At 38.9% G+C, this 25793-nt stretch overlaps 1 protein-coding gene across 2 annotated transcripts; it reads right to left on the reverse strand.

The window, feature by feature from the left end:
- Positions 1 to 1289: 1289 nt before the first annotated feature.
- LOC141429192 (uncharacterized) lies at positions 1290 to 24676 on the reverse strand. 2 transcript variants are annotated; one of them, XM_074089459.1, is made up of 8 exons: positions 24438 to 24676; positions 22855 to 23048; positions 21052 to 21233; positions 20526 to 20758; positions 4710 to 4903; positions 2914 to 3095; positions 2361 to 2596; positions 1290 to 1432 (listed from the first exon to the last, which is right to left on the reverse strand). In XM_074089459.1, the coding sequence occupies exons 1-8, from the start codon at positions 24595 to 24597 to the stop codon at positions 1305 to 1307; spliced, it is 1509 nt and encodes a 502-aa protein (XP_073945560.1). In that variant the 5' UTR covers positions 24598 to 24676; the 3' UTR covers positions 1290 to 1304. The 2 variants fall into 2 exon arrangements, with proteins under 2 accessions (XP_073945560.1, XP_073945559.1); XM_074089458.1 differs by having other exon boundaries at positions 2914 to 3110.
- Between the last annotated feature and the right edge of the window lie 1117 nt (positions 24677 to 25793).

The raw sequence follows: 25793 nt of genomic DNA on the forward strand, positions 1-25793 counted from the left end.
TTGACCAAGTCTCCGAGCCGTTTTAGGGGAATGATAGAATTATAGCAATGGCCGATGGATTTCTTCATTTCCCTTAGCAATTTGATCAAATCCCTGAACTGTTTTAGGGAAAAGATAAAACGAGTTATTTAAGTCAACTAGATTCGAACATTTTACTAAATACGTCTAGTGATTTGATCAAATTCCTAAACAAATTTAGGGATTTGACCAAATACCTCAGGGATATGATGAAGTCCCGGGAGATGATAAAAAACATCGCGTTGTATCATTTCCCTTGCGGAATTCAGTGATTTGATCAAGTCTTCGAGCCGTTTTAGGGTAATGATAGAATTATGGCAATTGCCGATGGATTTCATCACTTCTTTTAGCGATTTGATCAAATCCCTGAGCTGTTCTAGGGAAAAGATAAAACGAATCATTTAAGTCAATTCGATTTGAACATTTTACTTAACACGCCTAGTTTTTATCAACTCCGTATACATCATCATTATCATTAGCCTATATACGTCCCACTGTGGGGCACAGGTCCTTTCTTGGGTGAGAGGGAATGTGAATAAGTCCCCACGCTGGCCCAAAGCGGATTCGCTCTGTACATCCTTGAATTTCTTCGCAGATATATGCAGGTTTCCTCACGATATTCCTTCACCGAAAAGCTAACATAACTATCAAATGATATTTTTTACATACTTAAGTTCCAAAAAACTCATTGGTGCGAGGGGGGGATCAAGTCCGCGACCGCCGATTCACAGGCTCTATACAGTTTTAGAAATAAATATTATTTAGTGACATGAAATAATAAGCATACAAAGATACAAAATACTTATTTGGTAATCATTTTGGTAACATGTAAATGTTATACACATACACAAAAATAATCAAAATATTCAAATAATCAACAGCCAAAACATATTGGCTTTTAAGCTAAACGTCCGAAATTTTACCTATTAAGGTAAACGTCTGAGTGCTCGACACTGTCCCAATGTGTTATGTGTTAATTTTAAGCCTATTCTAATACAATGTAAATAATAGATGGTAAAAATAGAAAAAAATAGATGGTAAAGTGTAAACTAATTTTCTTTAGCGTGGTTAGACTGGGATGCTTACAAGCTATAAAAAATATTGTTTAAACTTTATTTTTTTATTGAAGCACGTATTAGATTTGTGGCATCTCGAGTTACAGAGCACGTTATTGTTTTTACATGCACAACGGCTTGTTTTGCATTATACTTTGGATGTCGCACAAGAACACTTCTTAAAGCCTTGACCTCCGAATATAGATAACTTGCCCGCAATTTCACACAAACTCAACGTAATCGGTGGGACGGATTCAGTAAAGGTAGGTAGTCGTAGCCATTTGGAGAGCATTTCTCTGAAGTCAATTTTTTCATAATTCCTGCAGCTGTACCAATTTGGTATAAATTATTTTTTATGCCTGAAACAATGCCCATGATATTACTTCCGTCTAATAGACTTGATAAAAACTAGGTGTGTTAAGTAAAATGTTCAAATTGAATTGACTTAAATGATTCGTTTTATCTTTTCCCTAGAACAGCTCAGGGATTTGATCAAATAGCTAAGAGAAGTGATGAGATCCATCCGCCATTGCCATAATTCTATCATTCCCCTAAAACGGCTCGGAGACTTGATCACATCACTGAATTTCGCAAGGGAATTGATACAATGCGATGTTTTTTTTATCATCTCCCGGGACTTGATCATATCCCTGAGGAATTTGATCAAATCCCTGTTTTATCATTTCCCTGTGACATATAATATAATAATATAATTTTTACCTACACCTAAATTTATTTGCACTATTAACCTATCTTGGTAAAAATTAATTGCGACGAGTAATGACGGATCTGAAAAGTTGATACCACCGACTAAAAATCATCGAGCACCTACGTCGTAGTGCCCCCGCCAAGTCGAGCAAAACAAAACAAAAGGCACTACCGTACCATACTTTTCTCGAAGCCATTCAGGCTATTTTCAGCCTATAGTTTACAAGTATGACACATGCAAGGATTAGATACTACTGAGTAAATTTTGTTGGAAGAAAATTCCTTGGAAAAAAGGTGATGGGAATTGTAGGATTGTTATTCTTATATTATAATCTCCCCCCCCCCGCTCCCGTGTCTTCGCCTGCGAGCCCACCAATTTAAAGTATCTACTGAATGATCTCACAACAATCCTCGCAGGCATTTCCTTTATAGTCTTCTAGTCTTCCCACTACTGAAGAATACTTGACTAAATACAGGCACCTATCAGTTGCTCCCACCCTAGTGCCTGCCTGATATCTTAAATAATAATAATTAAATAAACTCAACAAAAGAATGCTTTTATTATCATTTATTTCTTACTTTCGTAAAGGTCTATCAATTTCTTCGTACTACTACTAGTGTTGCTAACTTTAGCAATCATGAATTTCATAGTGCGCGGTACGTCGATGAAGGCGACGTCGTATTTCTTGGCGAGGTAGTCATATTCGATTTCTTTGACAGTCTCCCACCCGTCGCGGGCGCCTGCTTTCTGGGTGCCAAATGCTGTCATCCATGCTCCAGTCATAGGTACTCCATGGGCTTTACACATAAGCCGCCTAAGAAAAAAAAGTGGCGCAAATCAGTGTAAATCAATTATTAAAGGTCGGATTTATAGGTTAAGTAGATAAGAAAACTTTGTATTGGAGAAGGGTATCGTACGAGCTGTAGATAGTCCGTTCACGAGACGTTTTTTGCCATGATCATGTTCTTAGGGGCCCCCCCATGGCATGGACTTTACACATTAGTCGTCTAAACATACATAAATTAATCATGACGACGAAGCAGCAGCGACGATAACAAAGTAAACCAAGAAGGAGATGGCAAGACGATTTGGACGCGTTTGCAAGGGATTACGAAGAGGCGCTTCACTGACCTTACTTTGAGGAAGTTTTCAGCAATACCTAATCCTCTATATTCGGGGTCCACGACTATTCCTTTATCATCATAGTATATATCTAAATTAAACTCAGTTACTGGATTGTATGCCCCCAGAAATTCATGTACGATCTGTTGTAATTTTTTAGTTTCTTGTGGTACCTCTCGTGGTTCTGCTTCCTGTAAGATCAAAGCCTAACAGCATGGGTTTACTAATATTTTTGTAAAAAAAATATAGGCTTTACTTCTGACTGTACAAAGAAACTGAATCGCGTATCATGGTGGAACCTAATTACTGCTGTCATTTCTGCCAAAGAAATCACAGCGAGATTGATCATGAAAAGGTTCCACCCTGGTACGCGATTCAATTTCCTTGACTGTACATTTAAGTGGGTGGGTGTAGATTGTGGGTTGTGTGGGTGTGCATTGTCAATTGTCATCTAATAAAGTACATGCGTACCAAATTTCAGGTAAATAGATGCCATTTTGAGTTAGAAACGCATCAGCGTAGTGTGGTAGTGGTGAAATTTGGGTTCGTATGATGTGTGTTCTTACAGTGTGGATTGGGAAGAGCTGTAGAATACACATTATTGTTGCATAGATGTGTAGCTATTGTAAGATCGCGGGTACATACTGCAGAGACCAGTGCCAGGATGGCGATTTCTGGTCGAAGCTTTTAGAGCTTTTCTCAAAAATGATGATGGTGATAATGCAATGAAGGTGATTGTGTTAAAGGTCATTATAACGGGTAACTCACGTCTTAAACCGAGTTTAGCTCGACATGTTTCGGGCTATTTCGTAGCCCTTCCTCTACGGAAAGGTAGGGCTACGAAAATAGCCTGAAACATGTCGAGCTAAACTAGGTTTAAGACGTGAGTTATCCGTTATAATGACATTTAATATGAGTGAGATCACGGTAGTTTCATGTTCAAAAAGGTGATTGTGATGTGATGATGATAGTGGTGAGGATGATGATAACGATGATGATGATAATGATAATAGTGATGATGATGATAGTGATGATGACGTTGGTGATGGTGACGATGATATTCGTTGATGGTGATGACTGATGATGATGATGATGACGATGGTTGATGGTGATGATGAAGGTGATGATTGTAGTGTTGGTGATTATTATGATTTTTGTTAGTGATGGTGATGATGATGATGATGACATTTGGTAATAATGATTTGGATGATGACGCTGATGATGATGATGGTGATGATGATGATTATGATGATTGTTAGTGATGGTTGCTAATGTTGATTTTGATGATGCTGATGATGATGGTTGATAGTGATGATGATAATTAGGAATATTAGTGATGCTGATGATGATGATGATTGTTAGTGATGATGATGATGATGATGGTTGGTAATAATGATTTTGATGATGAAGCTGATGATGATAATGGCGGGTGATGATGATGGTGAAGGTGATGATGATGATGATTATAATGGTGACATAGACCCATTTCAAAATACTAGTTAACCACACCCAACACTGCCGCTCAGCCCGCGCGCTGTTTATGACGGGTTCCAAATTTTTAAAGGAACCCGTTACTGTCCAGGAAGTAAATTTCATACTTACTTCCTGGACAGTTCGAGATTACTGCCTGGACACTAGCAGCTAATCTCCAGAATTCGTTACTTTTACGACGTTTTTGATGACGTAATGGCAAAATTTGATACCATTTTTGAGAAAGTAATAAAATTGTTTTTAAATTCATTGATTTGGGCCTTCACAAAGTAGCGCCAAATTAAATTATACGTAATTAAATCTGTGAAATGTACCTCTGGCTGCGGCAATGTTTCTTTAATCAATGAAGTAACGTCCGTGCTTAAGCTCATGATAGAGAGTCCCATGAGTTTCGTCACCTCTGGCGTATCATCAGAACAGCAGATCACCATGCGATACGACGGATCGCTCATGTGAAGTTCATAATACTTTCTGTACCTTTCCATTGCTACTGGGTTATTCGCAATTCCTGTAAAGTGACAATTAGGCGGTCAAAATGAACACTGCGTGAGTTAAATGATAAAAACAATTTCAAAGCAATCAAATTTCCAGGTCAGTAGTACCTGCTATCACATGTTAGACAGGATGAAGATGTTGGAGTTTAATATCTGATAGCATGGTGAACGGTTGTGTTGCTCTGAAGATGAGCTCTAGTTAAGTTCGAAACGCGTGAGTATAGCGTGGTGGTGATAGATGGGTTTTTGTGATTTGTGTGTGTTCTTACAGTGTTAAGGTGGAGGAACTGCATAAACACACATTTATTGCATAGGTAAACGTAGCTACGAGTATCATAAAGTCGCGAGTCAGCAAAGTAATATTGTTTTAGTTCATTGATTATGGACCTTCGGAAAGTAACGCCTATTCCATTCAATAAAACATTCAATGAAAACCGGCCAAGAGCGTGTCGGACACGCCCAAGATAGGGTTCCGTAGCCATTACGAAAAAAAATCGAGTAATATTATGTGCGTTATAACACAATTTAAAACCTACGGTCTTAAAATCTATTACCAGAAAAAGAGCGTATCTTCACGGCACTTAAGTCCTTTTGTTGAGAAGCGCAGTTTTTCGTCAATAACTCAAAAACGGTATATCCGATCATGTTGTAACCAAGTTTCGTTGAAAGTATTTATTAAGCGTTACCTTTCCATGTTGTTTGCATATTTTTGGAAAAACGGTTTACAAGATAGAGGGGGGGGGGGCACAATTTTTGCTACTTTGGGAGCGATTATTTCCGGAAATCTTTACTTAATCAAAAAAGTTTTTGAGAAACTTTACTATCTTTTCAAAAGAGCTGTCGAACTATATACCACAAGTTAATGCTAGTTAAAAAAAATCAATTTCTGTTACGTGTATGGAGTGCCCCCCATAAATACTTATTTTTGTAATTTAACTACAAAACTAAATAGCTGCTTTGACAAGAAATCTGTACCTACTCCAAATTTCATTGATATACATCTTGTAGTTTTCGAGTAAAATGCCTGTGACATATGGACGCACGGACAGACAGACAGACAGACGGACTTGACGAAACTATAAGGGTTCCGTTTTTGCCATTTTGGCTCCGGAACCCTAAAAACAAACATTAATCAAACATTTTACTACACAACGTTTATTAAAAACATTTTTTTTTATATAAAACTCAATAACCCAACACTGCGTAGGTACATTTTGCTTATGAGAGCGACTCTAACCGACTAGTTGAGTTGATCATCTATATCTATACATATAATAAAGCTGAAGAGGGTCGAAAGTCTGTACATGGAAGATATTCGAAAAAAAGTTGAATGGGGATACTTAGAATCGATAACAGAACACGTTCCAACAGTTTTTAGATTTTTTGTCTGTTTGTCTGTTTATCTGTTTATCTGTTTGTCGTTTATTTGACCGCGCATCACGTGAGAACGGCTGAACGGATTTTTATGCAAACTTTACTAATCTGACGAGAAAATCCCCGGCCAGGTTATAGGCTATAAAAATTCGACCCTTAGGGTATAAAAATTCAACCCTTAAAAGTGGAGGTAGCTACTACATTCGATTCGATTGAGTTAAGTTTCCACCTTCAAGTTTTCAAATACGTGCTATGACTATCAAGTACCCTGATAAACTAACAGATGGCGCTGAAATTAATAACTTTGTGACTCGAGTAAGGAAGGATTTTGCCAAATTAACTCAAAGTTTAAAAGAGGGAGTACGGATATCAACAAATAATTGAATAATTTAATTGATTTAATGATACGACTAAAATTAAACGACAATAAAGTAATTGCCACACGTTACAAGGCCATCTTTTGGAGAACTGGGTAAACAGTATGTAATGGAGTAAACTAATAAAAAAGAGTTTACTTACATAGTTATGCTTAGCATTAGAAATAGGGTAAACAATCTTGACGAGTCTATTTATTGAAAAACGTTTTAAAAAACAGTTACTATTACTTTTATGATACCAAAAGCATGTAAATGATCATTATATCCTTGCTAATTGATACTATTTGCTGTGACTTATTTTTCAAAAGTTTTTTTCAATAAAATTCTTTCTAATGCTAAAAAAAAGAACTATAAGTACTTAATGGTAAAATCAACACACATATCAACACGCGTACGAGTATAATTCTATACATCTATCTTATATCTATACAAAAGTTGGCTGGGGATACTTAGAATCGATAACAGAACACGTTCCAAAAGTTTTTAGAATTTTTGTCTGTTTATCTGTTTATTTGACCACGCATCACGTGAAAACGGCTGAACGGATTTTCATGCAAGCTTTACTAATCTGGCGAGAAAATCCCCGGTCAGGTTATATAGACTTTAAAAATCCTACCCCTAAAAGAGGGGGGGGGGCGGTAGCCGCTACTCTTGATTAAGTTAAGTTTGCACCTGAATCTTATGACGCTACTTAGGAAGGAGGTGCAGACTTATTTTCAAGTGTTGTACGACTATCGAGTACCCTGCTACACTAACAGATGGGCTGATTTAGCCAAATTGACTAAGTTTAAAAGAAGGAGTACGGATATCAAGAAATTTAGGTAATTGATTAAATAATATAACAAATTTAAACGACAATAAATTAATTGACACACATTTCACAGCGCCATCTTATGAGGAACTATGAAACAAACATAGTTACGTAGTGGTAACATCAACACGCATATTCAACACGCGTATAATTAATTAATAGAAAAATGTCATGAATTGTTCCTAATTTATTTATATCCGGAATACGGAAATTCGGCGAAGAACTAAAGTCACTGACATAGCTCGAAAAATTATATGGTAGGGATTTTTCGAAAATTCCACGAAACGGCCAATGCGGGACATTAACTTCATTCCTATCGAGTATTGTGTAAATATAAAAATCTACGCAGACGAAGTCGCGGGCAAAAGCTAGTTAAATAATATATTACTTACCGACTGCTCGATGAAGTGCCTCGTCCCTAGCAAAAAAATTTGCAAGCAAATCTATAGCATCCTTTAATCTAGCTGGAGGAAGATCTTGTATTCTCAACTTCCACACACGTCCGTCTTTACTTTTCTTTTCGAACCTGTGCCATACTTGCTCAGATGACATCACTATATTTATTATATTTGTACAACAAAGCAGAAAGACGTCTGTGTTGCCGAATTAAATACTTCATACTAGCATATCACATTACATATCAATATCACAAAGGGTACATGAAGCATACAATAAAAAAATATCGAATTCAGGCGAGGTACTCTCAAACCTAATTTACTCAAAAGATAGGGGATTCAATCTCATTTAATAATATTTTTAATAACATGACCTGATCTCTGAACGTGCGCCTACTCTCGAGAGATGCAATTTCCACATCAAAATATTTTACAGATCGCGAAGCTTTAAAGTTTAAATGTTTTATTAATTTATTTTGTATTTTCTAAATTGAGTCTTTGTAAACGTTATACTGAGGATGCCAAACCGCCGAAGAATATTCCAGGATTGGCCTCACCAAGGAGTTATAAAGATTTAAAATAGTATTAGGGCTCTGGAACTCCCTTCCAGTCCTAAGTACGAAACCCAGAAGTTTAAAGGCCCTATTAGTAATGTTATGTATGTGCTCAAAAAAAAATTACTATCAATATACACTCTTAAGTCCTTTATAGTTGTTGTCCTCTGTACAATTTCATTATTTAACACATAATCATAATAATATTTAATAACATTTTTTTCTGGTAAAGGAAATCACGTTACATTTTTTAACATTCAAATGTAGAGCGTTATCTTTACAATATTGACCAAGCCTATGTAGATCAGTTTGTAACCCCGAACAATCATCAGCAGTCTTAATAATCTTAAATATTCCCAAAGTGTCGACGATAACCGTTGCATTACCCTTATCCGCTGGTAACACCAACACATCCGAATTATTACGCAACTCACGCAACGCCCTCAGCTCCCCGCATGGTATGTTGGTGAAACAGGACGACAAGGGGTCTGCTGTGGCCGAGCACTCAATGGACTCGGGTTCGACGCACTATATCAGATTTGATAAGGTATCTGTACTGGCGAGAGAGAAATTTTTCATTCCGCGGAAAGTGCGTGAAGAAGCCATCGAGATTAGTCGTCGGCCGAATTTCAACCGGGATAGTGGTTGGACGGTACCTCCGAGTTGGAAAACGGTGTTAAATACTCGTGCTGCGTCATCGGTGGGTGTGAACGTACCTTTACGGAGCGATGTTGTTAGTGTTGTGTGCTACCCTACATTTGACAGTTGTAATGATGATGAAAACGCGGGTAGTTGTGTGCCGGTGTCAGTTTCGTCGGGTAGTCGCGCGAGCAGAGCGGCGGCGCGCAGTGCACGTGTTCCAGCAGCCGCTGAGTCGCGTTGCTCCGAAGACGAAGGGCTACGGATTAGCCCGAAACATGTCCAGCTAAACTCGATTTAAGACGTGAGTTATCCGGGTCATTATACATATTTAATATGAGTGAGTCTCACGGTAGTTTCATGTTCAAAATAACTGATCTCTAAATAAAAATAAAAATCATTATCAAAACATACTTACCTAGTTTGGACTCCTCCAGATATGATACGGTTGAGTCATTATTTGTAAAGTATACCTAAAATGATATGTAATAGCCTCATATCCAACCACAAGGAAGCAACTTTGAAAATATTTACATTGGGTGGGTGTGTCCCTTTTTTAGTTTTTCGTAAATAACTCTTAAACGCTAGCCCACAGAAAAAAAAATTGAACATAAGTAACCTATATAAAATTTTCTAAAAAAAAGATAACGTAACCGTACCGTAACTACTGCACCAATTCCTATGAAATTTTGCATACGTCATATTACAAGTCCAGAGTAAACAATAGGATATTTTTTGTCCCGAAAAAAATTGCCATTCCCAAGGGATGACCAAAAGTTTGTTTTGTATTCTAACCGCTGAGCTGACTCTCTACATAGAACTATGAATGCACATTACACAAACGTTTTTTAAATAATGTGTTAAAAAGCATGCTTGCTTACATTCTGGCTTGCATATTTGCCTGTATGCTTGCTTGCAAATTTACATGCTCACTTGCATGCTTGATTGCTTGCATGCTTGCACTATTTCATGCATAATTACATGCTTGCTTACATGATTCCTTCCACGCTTGCTAGCATGATTGAATGCATGCTTGCTTGTATTCTTGCTTGCATGCTTGCTTGCATGCTTGCATGCATGCTTGCTTGCATGCTTGCTTGCATGCTTGCATACTTGCTTGCATGCTTGCATGCTTGCTTGCATCCTTGCTTGCATCCTTGCTTGCATGCTTGCTTGCATCCTTGCTTGCATGCTTGCTTGCATGCTTGAATGCATGCTTACCTACTACTAGCACTATTTCTTGCAAAATTACATGCCTCCTTGCATGCTTGAATGCAGCTTTGAATGCATGCTTGCTTACATGCTCGAACTACTGCTCTATGGTTTTGACATTGTCATTGTTGCTTATTGCTTAACAAGCTTAACAATAAAATTATATTTATTCTGAGATGGTAATATATTTCATTGGCGACGAGGATTAATTCAAATAATAAATAATGAACGCGGAACAGTTCCAAGAATTTCTGCAAGTACAACAACAGCAAGAACAACAAATAGCAGATATTCTAAAACAACTCGTGATACAACAGCGACCGACAGCGGCGGCCCCTACACCAGCAACACCTGGTACGGAATCTACCGGCTCGGCGAACATCAACAACTACAGTAACAAACTTGCAATTATCAAAAACTAGCTTTTACCCGCGGCTTCGCACACGTAAACTATTCGGTCTGGTAGTTGCAATTTCCAAAATTTATAACGTGGTCTTCATTGAGGTTGTGTTGTGAATAATTGTAGAAAATTCAAGACTCTAAACCCAGTGCTGAAATTTCAAAATTTTTCCCTATCCAAATTAAAATTCAAATTATTTATTCAGTAAATAGGCCGCTATGGACTTTTACACGTCATTTTTAAACTACCAGCGCTTTCGAAAAGACCATCATTGCCAAAATAAAATAATTACAGATAAAATACTTAAAAACTACAGTATACAATTAAAGAAAAAAATACAAAATAATAATAATAATAATACAGGGATGTATGAGGTCCCTTAATTACAAAACTATCCCCTGGGAATATCGGTATAAAAAGTAGCGTATGTGTTAATCCAGACGTCCGGCTACCTACGTACCAAATTTCATGCCTCTAAGCCCAGCTGTTGCTATTTTGAGATTTTATCCCTAGGTATCCCGTGGGAATATCAGGTCAAAAAGTCACTTATGTGTCATTCTAGACGTCCAGCTACCTACATACTAAATTTCATGGCTCTAAGCCCAGCGGTTGTTATTTCAATATTTTATCCCTGGGTATCCCGTGAGAATATCGGGTCAAAAAGTTATCTATGTGTTATTCCAGACGTCCAACTACCTACATACCAAATTTCATGACTCTAACCCAGCGGTTGTTTTTTCGAGATTTTATCCCTATTTCGTGGGAATATCGGGATGAAAAGTAGCCTATGTTTTATCCAGGTTATAAACTAAATTTTCCCAAAATTTCATCCAAATCCGTCCAGCCGTTTCAGCGTGAAGAAGTAACAAACATACTTACTCACTTACTCACTCACTCACTCACAAACTTTCACATTTATAATATCAGTAGGATTTCAAGTGTGATACATTTAACCCTGCTACTACGTCGATAGATTTTTTTTTAGAATTTTTCGAAAAAAAATGCGATATCTGGGACGTAGTGAAGACGACATCAGAAAAGAACTTTTATTCTCTTGTTTAACTCCAGAAGTCTTCCACGATTTAAAAGTAGCACTTATTCCCGACTTTGAAAATAGCTTATACAATGATGTAAAGTCCAAACTACTCGACTTACATCGAACCAAAACAACAAAATTCAAAGCTTTAACTGAATTTTGGATTTGCGTACGAGATCGCAATGAGACTATGGAACACTACGCCAACAGGCTCAAGAAACTCGCCAACGACTGCGGCTACAAGGACGATTTGTTCGAGCGTCTACTGCGTGACCGATTTGCGACCGGCATAAATCACCCACAGCTAGAAGTTGACCTGAAACAAAAATGGCCCGATCTACAGGAACATTTCGATGGAAAAACTGTAGAAGTCACATTTGCCAAATTCTTCGCAGGAGCTCAGTCTAGAGAGCTTGCCGAGGGCGACAATCTTGTCACCTTACCAGCTGCCACAAACAAAGTCAGAACAAAAATCAGCATGACACAGCGCAACCAACAGAGTACGTTTTCACGCAGGCTAGGCCTAGATCAGTGCCGTCGATGCGGTACATATGAGAGACACAAGGTGGACGATTGTAAGGCAAGATACCATACTTGCAAGGAATGTCAAACACTCGGACATTTCTAAGATTGCTGTATCAAGTCTGGTCGAGCATATTTGACGAGCACAAAGTCAGGGAAGAAACGAGCGAACAAAAACGAAAACAAATTACATAAAATTAGGAACACTGACAGCGACGAGTTCGTATCAGAATCTTCTGATACGAACTCATACAATAGTGACGATGTCTTCAAGATTGAACGTAAGAGGAACAAGGACAGCAAGCGCATTGATGTCACACTGAATGGTGTCAGTTGTAGGTACGTTGGACTGGGATCCGGGATCAGTATACTCCATTATTAGTACAGAATTTTGGAAACGTATTGGAACACCTCCTTTAACAAAGGCACCGAAACTACGTGCCTATGGAAATCTCAAACTCAAACCAAAGGGACTTACAGATGTAACAGTTGAAGTCCTTGGAAGAAAGAAAATTTTACCCGTTGTAGTCATGGAAGACGCCAATCCCATGCTTTTTGGCCTTCAATGGAGCGAGATGTTCGACATGACGTTTCCGGAACCTGTCTCCTCGGTTAAACCTACTCAACGAGATACCAGAACACTTAAACAGGTACTAAACACCTTTTCGCCTCTTTTTGACAGCAAACTAGGAAAATTAAGATTGGTTTTTTGGAATCTTTTTGTATTTTTTATTTCAATTCCAAATTTTTACTTTTACGGTCATCGCGTAAAACCTAAATTGAAAATACAAACTGAAATATAGATGCACAGAAAAACCAGAAAAATAAGAAAAAGTTATAAATTACGCTGTTAACATCCCTATCAAACCTGGTACTGTACCTAAACACATCCCTACCCGTCCCGTTAAGTTCTCTATGCGCAAAAATATAGAAAGAGAACTTGAGCGTTTAGTGAACGAGGGAATAGTTACCAAAGTTGATCCGAATACAACTGCTTTAGAATGGGCAACCCCCACTGTCAACGTGGTCAAAACAAATGGCCAGATTAGAATTGGTGGTGATTTTCGTAGCACCATTAACCCTGCGATGGTAACACACGCTCATCCAGTTCCACTTTTCGACCAGTTACGTCAAAACCTTGCAAACAGTGATAAATTTTCGAAGATCGACTTAAAAGATACATACTTGCAATTCGAGATCGCCCCAGAATCAAAAAATTACCTAACAATATCTACTCACAAAGGATATTACCAATACAATAGGATGCCTTTTGGAATATCCACAGCACCCTCGATTTTTTAACACTATCTTGATGAACTACTCGGTGGTATACCAAATGTAGCGATTTATTTCGATGATATCGCCTTGACAGGGAATAATGACACTGAACATCTCGAAACACTTGTTATGATATTTGACAAACTACAACGAGCTGGCTTAAAAGTCAATTTAACAAAATGTTCATTCTTCCAAACAGATATCGAATACCTGGGACACACAATCAGTAAGGACGGAATACGGTCGACCAATTCCAAGATTGAAGCAATAACAAAAGCGACACCGCCTACTAACGCTCAAGAACTACGATCATTCCTTGGCCTCGTAAATTTTTATGAAAAATTCATACCTCTCTTGCACAGCTTCTGTGCGGATCTGCATTCATTGACTGGCACCCGCCAGAAGTGGCGATGGACAGACAAAGAAAATACAGCGTTTGAAAATGCAAAAATTCTCATTAGTAAATCAAAACCACTTGTGGCTTTTGATGAGAAGCGTCCGTTGTTCTTAGCATGTGACGCTTCAGAAAAGGGTGTAGGTGCCGTTTTATTTCACAAAGCAAATGACCAAATTCAACCAATAGTATTTGCATCAAGAAAACTGAAATCAGCGGAAACTAAATATTCAGTTATTGACCGAGAAGCTTTAGCAATATTTTTTGACATCCAAAAGTTTGACCAATACTTACGTGGCACAAAATTCACACTAGTCACTGATCACAAACCCTTGATTCACCTTTTAGGCCCGCAACGCAATTTACCGAGACTTGTTAATAATCGATTGATACGATGGGCTTTAGCTATGACTATGACATCGTCTTCACGAAAGGATAACTTAATTTTATGGCTGACTACCTTTCTCGGATGCCCAACCCTGATGAGAGACCTTCCCGTGCAGAATTAACAATACACAAAATAGTTTCTCAACTACAACATGACAGTGTCTCAGATATAGCGTTAGAAGTAATACGGAATGCGTCAAAAAATGATCCGATTTTCAAACAAATATCGGAGCACATTAAGACAAGTTGGCGGGAACATTCCTATGCAGATATCTTAAAATTTTATGCTCGGAAACGCACCGAATTATCCATCGAAAATAAGATTTTGATGTGGCAAGGTCGAATAATCATACCGAATACACTCAGGAGGACTACTTTGCAATATCTGCATACAGGGCACCCTGGAACTTGTGCAATGAAAGCACTTGCACGTTTTTACGTATGGTGGCCATCAATTGACTATGATATTGAAGAGTACATTAAATACTGTCGTAAATGTCAAGAAAACCGGCCAAACAACACTGAACTGCCTGTATTCTCCTGGTCCGTTTCTGACAACCCATGGGAAAGACTTCACATTGATTTCGCGGGACCGTTTGAAGGCAAATATTGGTTGATTCTAGCGGATGCACTCTCAAAATGAATCGAAATCAAACCCATGAACCAAATTACCACAAGCAAACTATGTGAAGAGCTAGATTCTATATTTACAACCTTTGGCTTCCCACAACTTTTGGTATCTGACAACGGAACACAGTTCACTTCGCAAGAATTTCAAAATTATTGCAAGCTGCAAGGACAAGGGCATCCTACACATCAAATCATCTCCATATTACCCAAGGACTAATGGCTTAGCAGAATGCTTGGTAAGGACGTTTAAAACCAGAATGTCATCAAGTGCGAGCGATGGCGTGACCCTGAGAAGGCGTCTAGAAAAAAATCTATTTTCCTACCGTATAACAGCTCACAGCATCACCGGGAAAAGCCCAGGTGAAATGATGTTTGGACGTCGATTGCACTGTGCCCTGGACAACGCCCGTCCTAACCCGAAAAGAGCTCTAAAATACAAGCAGATACAAGCCAACATTGAGTCTGAAAAACAAATTCCAAATTTTAAAGCAGGCGACAGCGTATTTGTTCGCGCCCGAGACTGGTCCCGATGGGAACCAGCTACTATATCAAGACGTACACACAGATATTCATACGCTGTCAATACTTCTGACGGGGTGCAGAGGAGGTATCATGCTGATCACGTGCGTTCCCGTCTAGCCGACCCAATCAGTCCAGCTCCACCTGTTAACGATATTCCTGCATCACTTGCGTCAGCACCTGATATAAATCCACTAGTACCTCCGTCGACATCTCGTACTCTTCCGTTTCCTTCATCCACACCTACGCCTCATCCATTATCATTTTCCACGCCTGTCAGACATCAGTCACCATCAACTACACTTACCAATCGGCCAGAATCGCCTCTCCCAACGCCTCAACTTACTCAACCATCAATTTGGTCGTCCTGCCAGACTACTCAAGATCCACCTATCGTAAGCCCAAATGAGATGGACCGCGTTGTCCATATGGTTTCATTATCATCGGGTCCACAGAGTCCAGCAAGAACTCCACGACAAGCCAGCGCTAAGACACCTTGTCTCCCATTTCCCACAGCCATTTTGCAAGGAGCACCAATGCGCAGTGGCCGCACCGTCACGAAACCACGTCGGCTTATCGAAGAAATGGCGTAGCTTATATGGTGTGGACGAATGATATATATACTACTGCTCTATGGTTTTGACATTGTCATTGTTGCTTATTGCTTAACAAGCTTAACAATAAAATTATATTTATTCTGAGATGGTAATATATTTCACTCACTTGCATGCTTGCTTGCTTGCTTGATTGCTTGCTTCTTTGAAATGTTTTTTTTTTATTCGACTGGATGGCAAACGAGCAAGTGGGTCTCCTGATGGTAAGAGATCACCACCGCCCATAAACACCTGCAGCACCAGGGGTATTGCAGATGTGTAGTAATAAATAAATTTCACGGGACAATTCACACCAATTGACCTAGTCCCAAAGTAAACTTAGCAAAGCTTGTAAAGAAACGGATAAATATAATTATATAGATAATATATATAAACACCCAAGAACCGAGAACAAATATTGATATTTTTCATACAAATATCTGCCCCGACATCCTTCTATTTACTTTATACTTGTTTATTTTGTGTTTATGTATTTGCGAAATGCGAATAAACGTTTCTATTCTACTTTATTCTAATTAGAATTAAGTTTAGACGGTATACTAAAAAAAACAATTTATTAAATGACTTCCGAAAGCCTGCATTATAAAGAGCCTATTTTCCTTCTGTCCATTCCTATATCGAACAGACTATAGTACGTCAAAACTGTTATTTATTTTACAAACAGTCATAAAATGCAAAAATGTAAAAAAAACTCGCAAAATAATCTTCTTTATGCGTTTGGACAACCTTAAATACATACCATACACCGCCATTTTATATTCACGCAACTGTACAAATACTCCGACTTCGGTTTTATTTTGTTATTCGCTTTAATTAATATTTGGAGACATTGACGTAATCTACCGTATTAACATTCAGATTATTTTTTTTTACTGCAATAGTACTTATATTTATTTCCAGAACAATACAGGTCCAACTATAAAAAAGGTATATTAGGTACAATAAAATTAAATAAACTAAAACTATAATAAATCTAAAAATGGACCCTGCGGCATGGTACCAAAGATGCTGGCAGCATTTCCCCGCTGGATCGCAAGACTGATGCGTTGAGCGAGGAAACTGCCAGCTCTTCGGTCTCCTGTGGTATCTCTGAGTCTCTTTGATAGATCTTTGAAGAGACTCAGAGCGCCAGGACCCCACGGACCAAGGGTCTCGACGCCGAAAGGTACAAAATCATATTCGGCACCGAGACCACTGTATTTTCCTGCTTTGGCAGTTTCCGCCATTTCTGCTGCTGCTGCTGCCCTTATTGATGTTCGGTGGAGATGAGACGGGGCCAGTGTGTCAACACAAGTTGCATCCCACACTAGCACACGTCCCATACTCCACGGAATCAGCGACATTCCGTCCGGTCTCTTGCCGTCATTTCTAGATATGCCTGTTGGCTCTAAAATAGCCGGCACATTGACCGTAGCAAGAGACCGACGGATAATATCATTAAGGGCAGCATGTCTTGAGAAACGACCCGCACTTCTCTGGCAGGAAAGACCGTGATGCCCAAGCCGGTCCACGTCGTTTCCGCAGGGACACCGATGTGGGGCGCAGACCGGGACCCCGAGGCGTAGGCATACCGACAGTCGCAGGGTATTGGGTTCTAGGAAGGTGCCCATGTTTCGGGAGGGGAGCGCGTGGAGCCAATAACCAGCTTCTCTTGTGCCTGCAGCTAATAATCTGGCTCGTCCAGCAGTGCAGGATTCGCGGAGTAGTGATTCTTGGGATAATTTAGATATAGTGTCGTCCCAGCTCCGTTGCGATTTTGGATTTTCCGGAAAATTTTGACTGGGGCAAGCAATTGACCAAGCGTTTTTGGCGTCTTCCAAGTTCGAGATCTCATAGTTTGTGCGTAGGATTTTGCCTATGAGACTGATCGAGCTATGGACTGACGACAAAAAGGCTGGTAACGCGACATCCGAAATTTTGCGGATCCCTAAACCACCGTACCGAATGGGGAGGGATCCTTGGGTCCACGACTGCTCGCTAAGTTGACAATTAAGGATAGCTTCCAAATTAGTTTTGATCGATTATCATTATTCAAAAACGCAGCCAGCCTTATCTTCCTATTCTTATATATCTTCCTATCCTTATCTTGCTCGGGAGCAAGACTTAGGCGAATAGAGTAGATACTCTTTTAACCCATTAGTATGGAATATAATAATAATAAAGATATATATAAGTGAACCGCCAGAACGGGAAAAAAAACTAGACAGCAGGATAGCGCTCTACAATACTATTTTGACACGTTTCTCCCAAATAACGCATTATTTCTTTGACCTTGGGAATCGCGAAAAACTTGAGAATATTATGATATTGGGTGTGTACATTTTCTATATTAAGCAAAATAAAATCACAAGTTAGAATTTCGAGCCAAAAACGAGCGATCTATGCCAGTGTTGCCATTCAGGGAAAAATAAATCTATTCATTATCTTGCATTGCAGTCTGTAAAGCTCTTTAACCCATTCATTGCCGCGCGCCAGCCGGGCTACTACGAAACTCGAAGTTCGTGTCGTGCGGTCCCTCTAACACTTACATAATACTATTAATTACGAGAGCGAGAGGGACGGTACGATACGAACTTCGAGTTTCGTAGTAGCCATGCAGATTACATACTTTGCTGCGATGCCGACAATTCTGCAGAACAGACGCCCATCGGCGTCAGTGGCATCCAGGGAAAGCTAAATTAGACGCCCATCGGCGTTTTCGGCACTCCAGTTGCAGATTTGTAGATATGCATAAGAAACAGTGTCCGTGATTTTAAAACTTTTGTGAGTTTTTTATTAAGGTTCCGGAGCCAAATTGGAAAAAACGGAACCGTTATAGTTTCGCCATGTCTGTCTGTCAGTCTGTCTATCTGTCCGTCCGTCCCCGGCTGTTTTTATCCATGTTTGCGTGGTGCATGTTTGCGATTTTGCGCGTAGGTGAGTTTTACTTGTTTTAAATTTGTGTCTACTTGTGAGATCCTATAATTGGCTTTATTGATACTATAAAATAAGTTTTTGTTTTGCTCGACTTGGCGGGGGAACTACGACGTAGGTGCTCGATGATTTTTAGTCGGTGGTATCAACTTTTCAGATCCGTCATTACTCGTCGCAATTAATTTTTACCGAGATAGGTTAATAGTGCAATAAAATCTAGGTGTAGGTAAAAGTTATATATACAGGGTGTCCCAGAAGTACCACGTCACAGTGACACCAGAGGTAGGCCAGCTCAAGAGGAACCTAACCAACCCAACATGACCCCAGTAAAAGTTGCACGGTTTTCGAGCTATTACCGAAATAAAGATTTTTGGGGATACTCCCCTTTGTCTTGACATTTTTAGTACCAGCATCGACTTGGAAAGCTCTTAATAACAGTTTTTTATGTGTATCGAATCGTGAATAGTTACTTCAGAAGTGCAGTGTGTTATTTTGTCAGTAACTACCGTAAAATGCTGAAAAAAAATTTATTAATCTTGATTTAAGTTGTCTCAAAAATAATAATTTCAACTTTAACCATCTGCCATTAAAAAAAATTACTAGAAACGAAACAAACAAATAACGCCAATAAATTAAACATGTTATGCTCATTCAGAAATGGTATGACACATGTATCTTACTGAAATAACATTAGGCATTCTTATCACTTTGCTGATGCCGCAAGCCGTCACTGTTAAGTAAAAACATGTTACATTACCTACTAATTTATTGAATCAGGCGTTACTTTGCCAAGGTTCATATTAATGAACTGAAACAATCACCTACTTTGCTCACCCGCGACATTATGATAGCTACGTTTATACTAGAAATGTGTGTTCATTCAGTTCCTCCTCCTCCACACTGCAAAAATACAGGGTAGTTCGAAGGACTCGCGCTGCTAGCAGACTTGACACCCCACACTTCAGTCTACTCGTGACCACGGCCACTGTAATGTTGCCGAAACGTCGAGGTAAATATTACTCGTGTGTGTAAGCGTGATAAGTCCCGTTGGTGGTATTATGGATATGAATGAAAATCACGAAAGTTTAAAACGTTAGATAATATTATTTGGTTAACGCTATAATCTGGACATCTTTAAGGTCAAAGTGAACAGACACCTTCTAGACAAACGTGTACCATCTTAGGCCTCATCTTCGCCTTCCATCAAGCGAGATTGAGGCCAAACGTATCATTTCCCTTGCGGAATTCAGTGATTTTATCAAGTCTCCGAGCCGTTTTAGGGGAATGATAGAATTATGGCAATGGCCGATGGATTTGTTTCCTCGCGATATATTCCTTCACCGAAAAGCTAACATAACTAACAAATGATATTTTGTACATATGTACTTAAGTTCCAAAAAACTCATTGGTGCGAGCGAGGGATGAAGCCCGCGACCTGAAGCACTTTGCACTACTGAAGAATACTTGACTAAATACAGGCACCTATCAGTTGCTTCCACCCTAGTGCCTGCCTGATATCTTAAACAATAATAATTAAATAAAATCAACAAAATAATGCTTTTATTATCATTTATTTCTTACTTTCGTAAAGGTCTATCAATTTCTTCGTACTACTAGTGTTGCCAACTTTAGCAATCATGAATTTCATAGTGCGCGGTACGTCGATGAAGGCGACGTCGTATTTCTTGGCGAGGTAGTCATATTCGATTTCTTTGACAGTCTCCCACCCGTCGCGGTCGCCTGCTTTCTGGGTGCCAAATGCTGTCATCCATGCTCCAGTCATAGGTACTCCATGGGCTTTACACATAAGCCGCCTAAGAAAAAAAAGTGGCGCAAATCAGTGTAAATCAATTATTAAAGGTCTGATTTATAGGTTAAGTAGATAAGAAAACTTTGTATTGGAGAAGGGTATCGGACGAGCTGTAGATAATCCGTTCACGAGACGTTTTTTGCCATGGTCAGGTTCTTGGGGGTCGTCTAAACATACATAAATTAATCATTACGACGAAGCAGCAGCGACGACAACATAATAGACCAAGAAGGAGATGGCAAGACGATTTGGACGCGTTTGCAAGGGATTACGAAGAGGCGCTTGATTTTCACTGACCTTACTCTGAGGAAGTTTTCAGCAATACCTAATCCTCTATATTCGGGGTCCACGACTATTCCTTTATCATCATAGTAGATATCTAAATTAAACTCAGTTACTGGATTGTATGCCCCCAGATATTCATATGCGATCTGTAGTAATTTTTCAGTTTCTTGTGGTACCTCTCGTGGTTCTGTTTCCTGTAAGATCAAAGCCTAACTTAGCATGGGTTTACTAATATTAAAAAAAAAATATAGGCTTTACTTCTGACTGTACAAAGAAACTGAATCGCGTATCAGGGTGGAACCTAATTACTGCTGTCATTTCTGCCAAAGAAATCATAGCGAGATTGATCATGAAAAGGTTCCACCCTGGTACGCGATTCAATTTCCTTGACTGTACATTTAAGTGGGTGGGTGTAGATTGTGGGTTGTGTGGGTGTGCATTGTCAATTGTCATCTAATAAAGTACATGCGTACCAAATTTCAGGTAAATAGATGCCATTTTGAGTTAGAAACGCATCAGCGTAGTGTGGTAGTGGTGAAATTTGGGTTCGTATGATGTGTGTTCTTACAGTGTGGATTGGGAAGAGCTGTAGAATACACATTATCGTTGCATAGATGTGTAGCTATTGTAAGATCGCGGGTACATACTGCAGAGATCAGTGCCAGGATTGCGATTTCTGGTCGAAGCTTTTATAGCTTTTCTCAAAAATGATGATGGTGATAATGCAATGAAGGTGATTGTGATGTGATGATGATGATGGTGAGGATGATGATGACGATGATGATTATAATGATAATAGTGATGATGATTTATGGTGATGGTGATGGTGACGATGATATTCGTTGATGGTGATGACTGATGATGATGATGATGACGATGGTTGATGGTGATGATGAAGGTGATGATTGTAGTGTTGATGATTATTATGATTATTGTTAGTAATGGTGATGATGATGATGACGACGATGATGATGATGATGGTTGGTAATAATGATTTGATGATCACGCTGACGATGATGATGGTGGTTGATGGTGATGATGATCGTGATGATGATGATTATGATGATTGTTAGTGATGATGATGATGATGATGGTTGGTAGTAATGATTTTGATGATGACACTGATGATGATGATGGCGGGTGATGATGATGGTGATGGTGATGACGATGATTATAATGGTGACATTTACCCATTTCAAAATACTAGTTAACCACACCCAACACTGCCGCTCGGCCCGCGCGCTGTTTATAACGGGTTCCAAGTTTTTAAAGGAACAAAGGTTTTTGTCCAGGAAGTAAATTTCATACTTACTTCCTGGACAATTCGAGATTACTGCCTAGACACTAGCAGCTAATCTCCATTATTCAAATTTAAATTCGTTACTTTTACGACGTTTTTTTTTATTTTTTTTATTCGACTGGATGGCAAACGAGCAAGTGGGTCTCCTGATGGTAAGAGATCACCACCGCCCATAAACATTTGCAACACCAGGGGTATTGCAGACGAGTTGCCAACCTAGAGGTCTAAGATGGGATACCTCACGTGCCAGTAATTTCACCGGCTGTCTCACTCTCCACGCCGAAACACAACAGTGCAAGCACTACTGCTTCACGGCAGGATTAGCGAGCAAGATGGTGGTAGCAATCCGGGCGGACCTTGCACAAGGTCCTACCACCTGCTGTTTTTGATGACGTAATGGCAAAATTTGGTACCATTTTTGAGTAAGTAATATAATTGTTTTGTAATTCATTGATTTGGGCCTTCACAAAGTAGCGCCAAATTCAATTATACGTAATTAAATCTGTGAAATGTACCTCTGGCTGCGGCAATGTTTCTTTAATCAATGAAGTAACGTCCGTGCTTAAGCTCATGATAGAGAGTCCCATGAGTTTCGTCACCTCTGGCGTATCATCAGAACAGCAGATCACCATGCGATACGACGGATCGCTCATGTGAAGTTCATAATACTTTCTGTACCCTTCCATTGCTACTGGGTTATTCGCAATTCCTGTAAAGTGACAATTAGGCGGTCAAAATGAACACTGCGTGAGTTAAATGATAAAATTAATTTCAAAGCAATCGTCAAATCTCCAGTTCAGTAGTACCTGCTACCACATCTTAGACAGAAGATGTTGGAGTTTAACATCTGGTAGCATGGTGAACGGTTGTGTTCCTCTGAAGATGAGCTCTATTTGAGTTTGAGTGAGTATAGCGTGGTGGTGATAGATGGGTTTTTGTGATTTGTGTGTGTTCTTACAGTGTGAAGGTGGAGGAACTGCATAAACACACATTTATTGCATAGGTAAACGTAGCTATGAGTATCATAAAGTCGCGAGTCAGCAAAGTAATATTGTTTTAGTTCATTGATTATGGACCTTCGGAAAGTAACGCCTATTTCATTCAATAAAACATTAAATAAAAACCGGCTAAGAGCGTGTCGGACACGCCCAAGATAGGGTTCCGTAGCCATTACGAAAAAAATCGAGTAATATTATGTGCGTTATAACACAATTTAAACCCTACGGTCTTAAAATCTATTACCAGAAAAAGAGCGTATCTTCACGGCACTTAAGTCCTTTTGTTGAGAAGCGCAGTTTTTCGGCAATAACTCAAAACGGTATATCCGATCATGTTGAAACCAAGTTTCGTTGAAAGTATTTATTAAGCGTTACCTTTCCATGTTGTTTGCATATTTTTGGACAAACGGTTTACAAGATAGAGGGGGGAGGGGGCACAATTTTTGCTACTTTGGGAGCGATTATTTCCGTAAATCTTTACTTAATCAAAAAAGTTTATGAGAAACTTTACTATCTTTTCAAAAGAGCTGTCGAACTATGTACCACAAGTTAATGCTAGTTAAAAAAAAAAAAATCTGTTACGTGTATGGAGTGCCCCCCTATAAATACTTATTTTTGTAATTTAACTACATAACTAAATAGCTGCTTTGACAAGTAAGAGTCCTGGATTTATAAATAGGCCATATATGCCGCGGCCTAGGGGCGGCAGCGGCCTAGGGGCGGCAGATTTCAAAAAAATGGCCTACACTCATAAAAAACATAAATCCGCCACTGACAAGAAATCTGTACCTACTCCAAATTTCATTGATATACATGTTGTAGTTTTCGAGTAAAATGCCTGTGACATACGGACGTACGGACAGACAGACAGACAGACGGACTTGACGAAATTATAAGGGTTCCGTTTTTGCCATTTTGGCTCCGGAACCCTAAAAACAAACACAAAAAACATTAATCAAACATTTTACTACACAACGTTTATTAAAAACATTTTTTTTTATAAAACTTAATAACCCAACACTGCGTAGGTACATTTTGCTTATGAGAGCGACTCTGTTAACAGACTAGTTGAGTTGATCATTAAATAATATATTACTTACCGACTGCTCGATGAACTGCCTCGTCCCTAGCAAAAAAATTTGCAAGCAAATCTATAGCATCCTTTAATCTAGCTGGAGGCAGATCTTGTATTCTCAACTTCCACACACGTCCGTCTTTACTTTTCTTTTCGAACCTGTGCCATACTTGCTCAGATGACATCACTATATTTATTATATTTGTAATAGAAAGCAGAAAGACGTCTGTGTTGCCGAATTAAATACTTCATACTAGCATATCACATTAAATTTATCTTTTGTATGTTGTTACCTTATCTTGGGCTTTCGCAATCTTTGACTTGCTTACATGATTTTAGATCGTGTTACTCTAACATAGTTGGGAATCAATATTTTTTTTAGATAATTAAAATCTTGTTACTTTGTCATTTATTATGTTTTGGTGGTATACGACAAGCGACAACTCATTTAATAAATTGAAGTTATTACAAAATATTCCACTTCATTTCATTGACTGCAATAATAACAAATACAACAAATATATATATCTTCAGTTCAGTTCCAATTTAATTCCTTTTGAAATCCTTCTACGACATTTACTTCGGTTTGCTACGTCGTCGAATATCGTTTGCAGAAAACACGCCCTAAAGATATTCATACCCCGAAAAATTTAACAGGAAATGCCTACCATTCGACTCTCCGATCATTCTCCGAAATTCTATTCCAGAATCAAAACCCTTGCAATCAAACAAACAATCTATTCGTAAGCAATGAAATGAACAGTCCACATGTACAAGGCTACAATCTACACAATTTCCCTAGGGAGCAGTAAAGTGCCTGATTTACACTCTTAGCATGCACTTTACACTCTATTCACGTAGTGAGTAAGGTATGGGAAACCGGGTAGAATAAAGTGATTTATGTACCCGTCACGGGCGGGTCGGGGGCATTATTTTTTTATATTACCAGGGCAACCTTTAGCCCCGGACGGTTTGTCTTGGACTAGCTAAATTGACGCCGATTTGCCGATTTTTTAAACTCCACCTATGAACGTATGTTTTTTTTGTGTTGAATTTGAAGTGTCTATTCTATGACATCGGAACTTTCAAGCAAAGGTCGGTATTTTATTTAAAGGTCGGCAACAAATCAAAGACTTTCTTTGTGTTTTTGGTATTCATGGACGGTGGTGATCATTTCCCAACAGATGCCCCGCATGCTTGTTTGCCTCCCTCTCACAATAAAAAAAATTTGAGTGGTATAAGACTTAAGTGTAAGTAGTATAAATAGCTCTAAGTGATTAATTTTGTTCTTCAATCAAATCTACTGATATATATAAATATCTATAGGTACATTAATAAATCTGTAGAAAGTCGGTGTCTGTACATTGGAAATATTTGAGAA

Source organism: Choristoneura fumiferana, chromosome 6 (assembly GCF_025370935.1).
Source record: "Choristoneura fumiferana chromosome 6, NRCan_CFum_1, whole genome shotgun sequence".
Classification (NCBI taxonomy): Eukaryota; Metazoa; Arthropoda; class Insecta; order Lepidoptera; family Tortricidae; genus Choristoneura; species Choristoneura fumiferana.

Coding starts and splice junctions, on each gene's coding strand:
- LOC141429192 (XM_074089458.1), bottom strand. CDS start 24,597: ATGTCATCTGAGCAAGTATGGCACAGGTTCGAAAAGAAAAGTAAAGAC. Junction 23,049..24,437: donor GGCAGTTCATCGAGCAGTCG/GTAAGTAATATA, acceptor GTCACTTTACAG/GAATTGCGAATAACCCAGTA. Junction 3,111..4,709: donor AAACATTGCCGCAGCCAGAG/GTACATTTCACA, acceptor CCATGCTGTTAG/GCTTTGATCTTACAGGAAGC.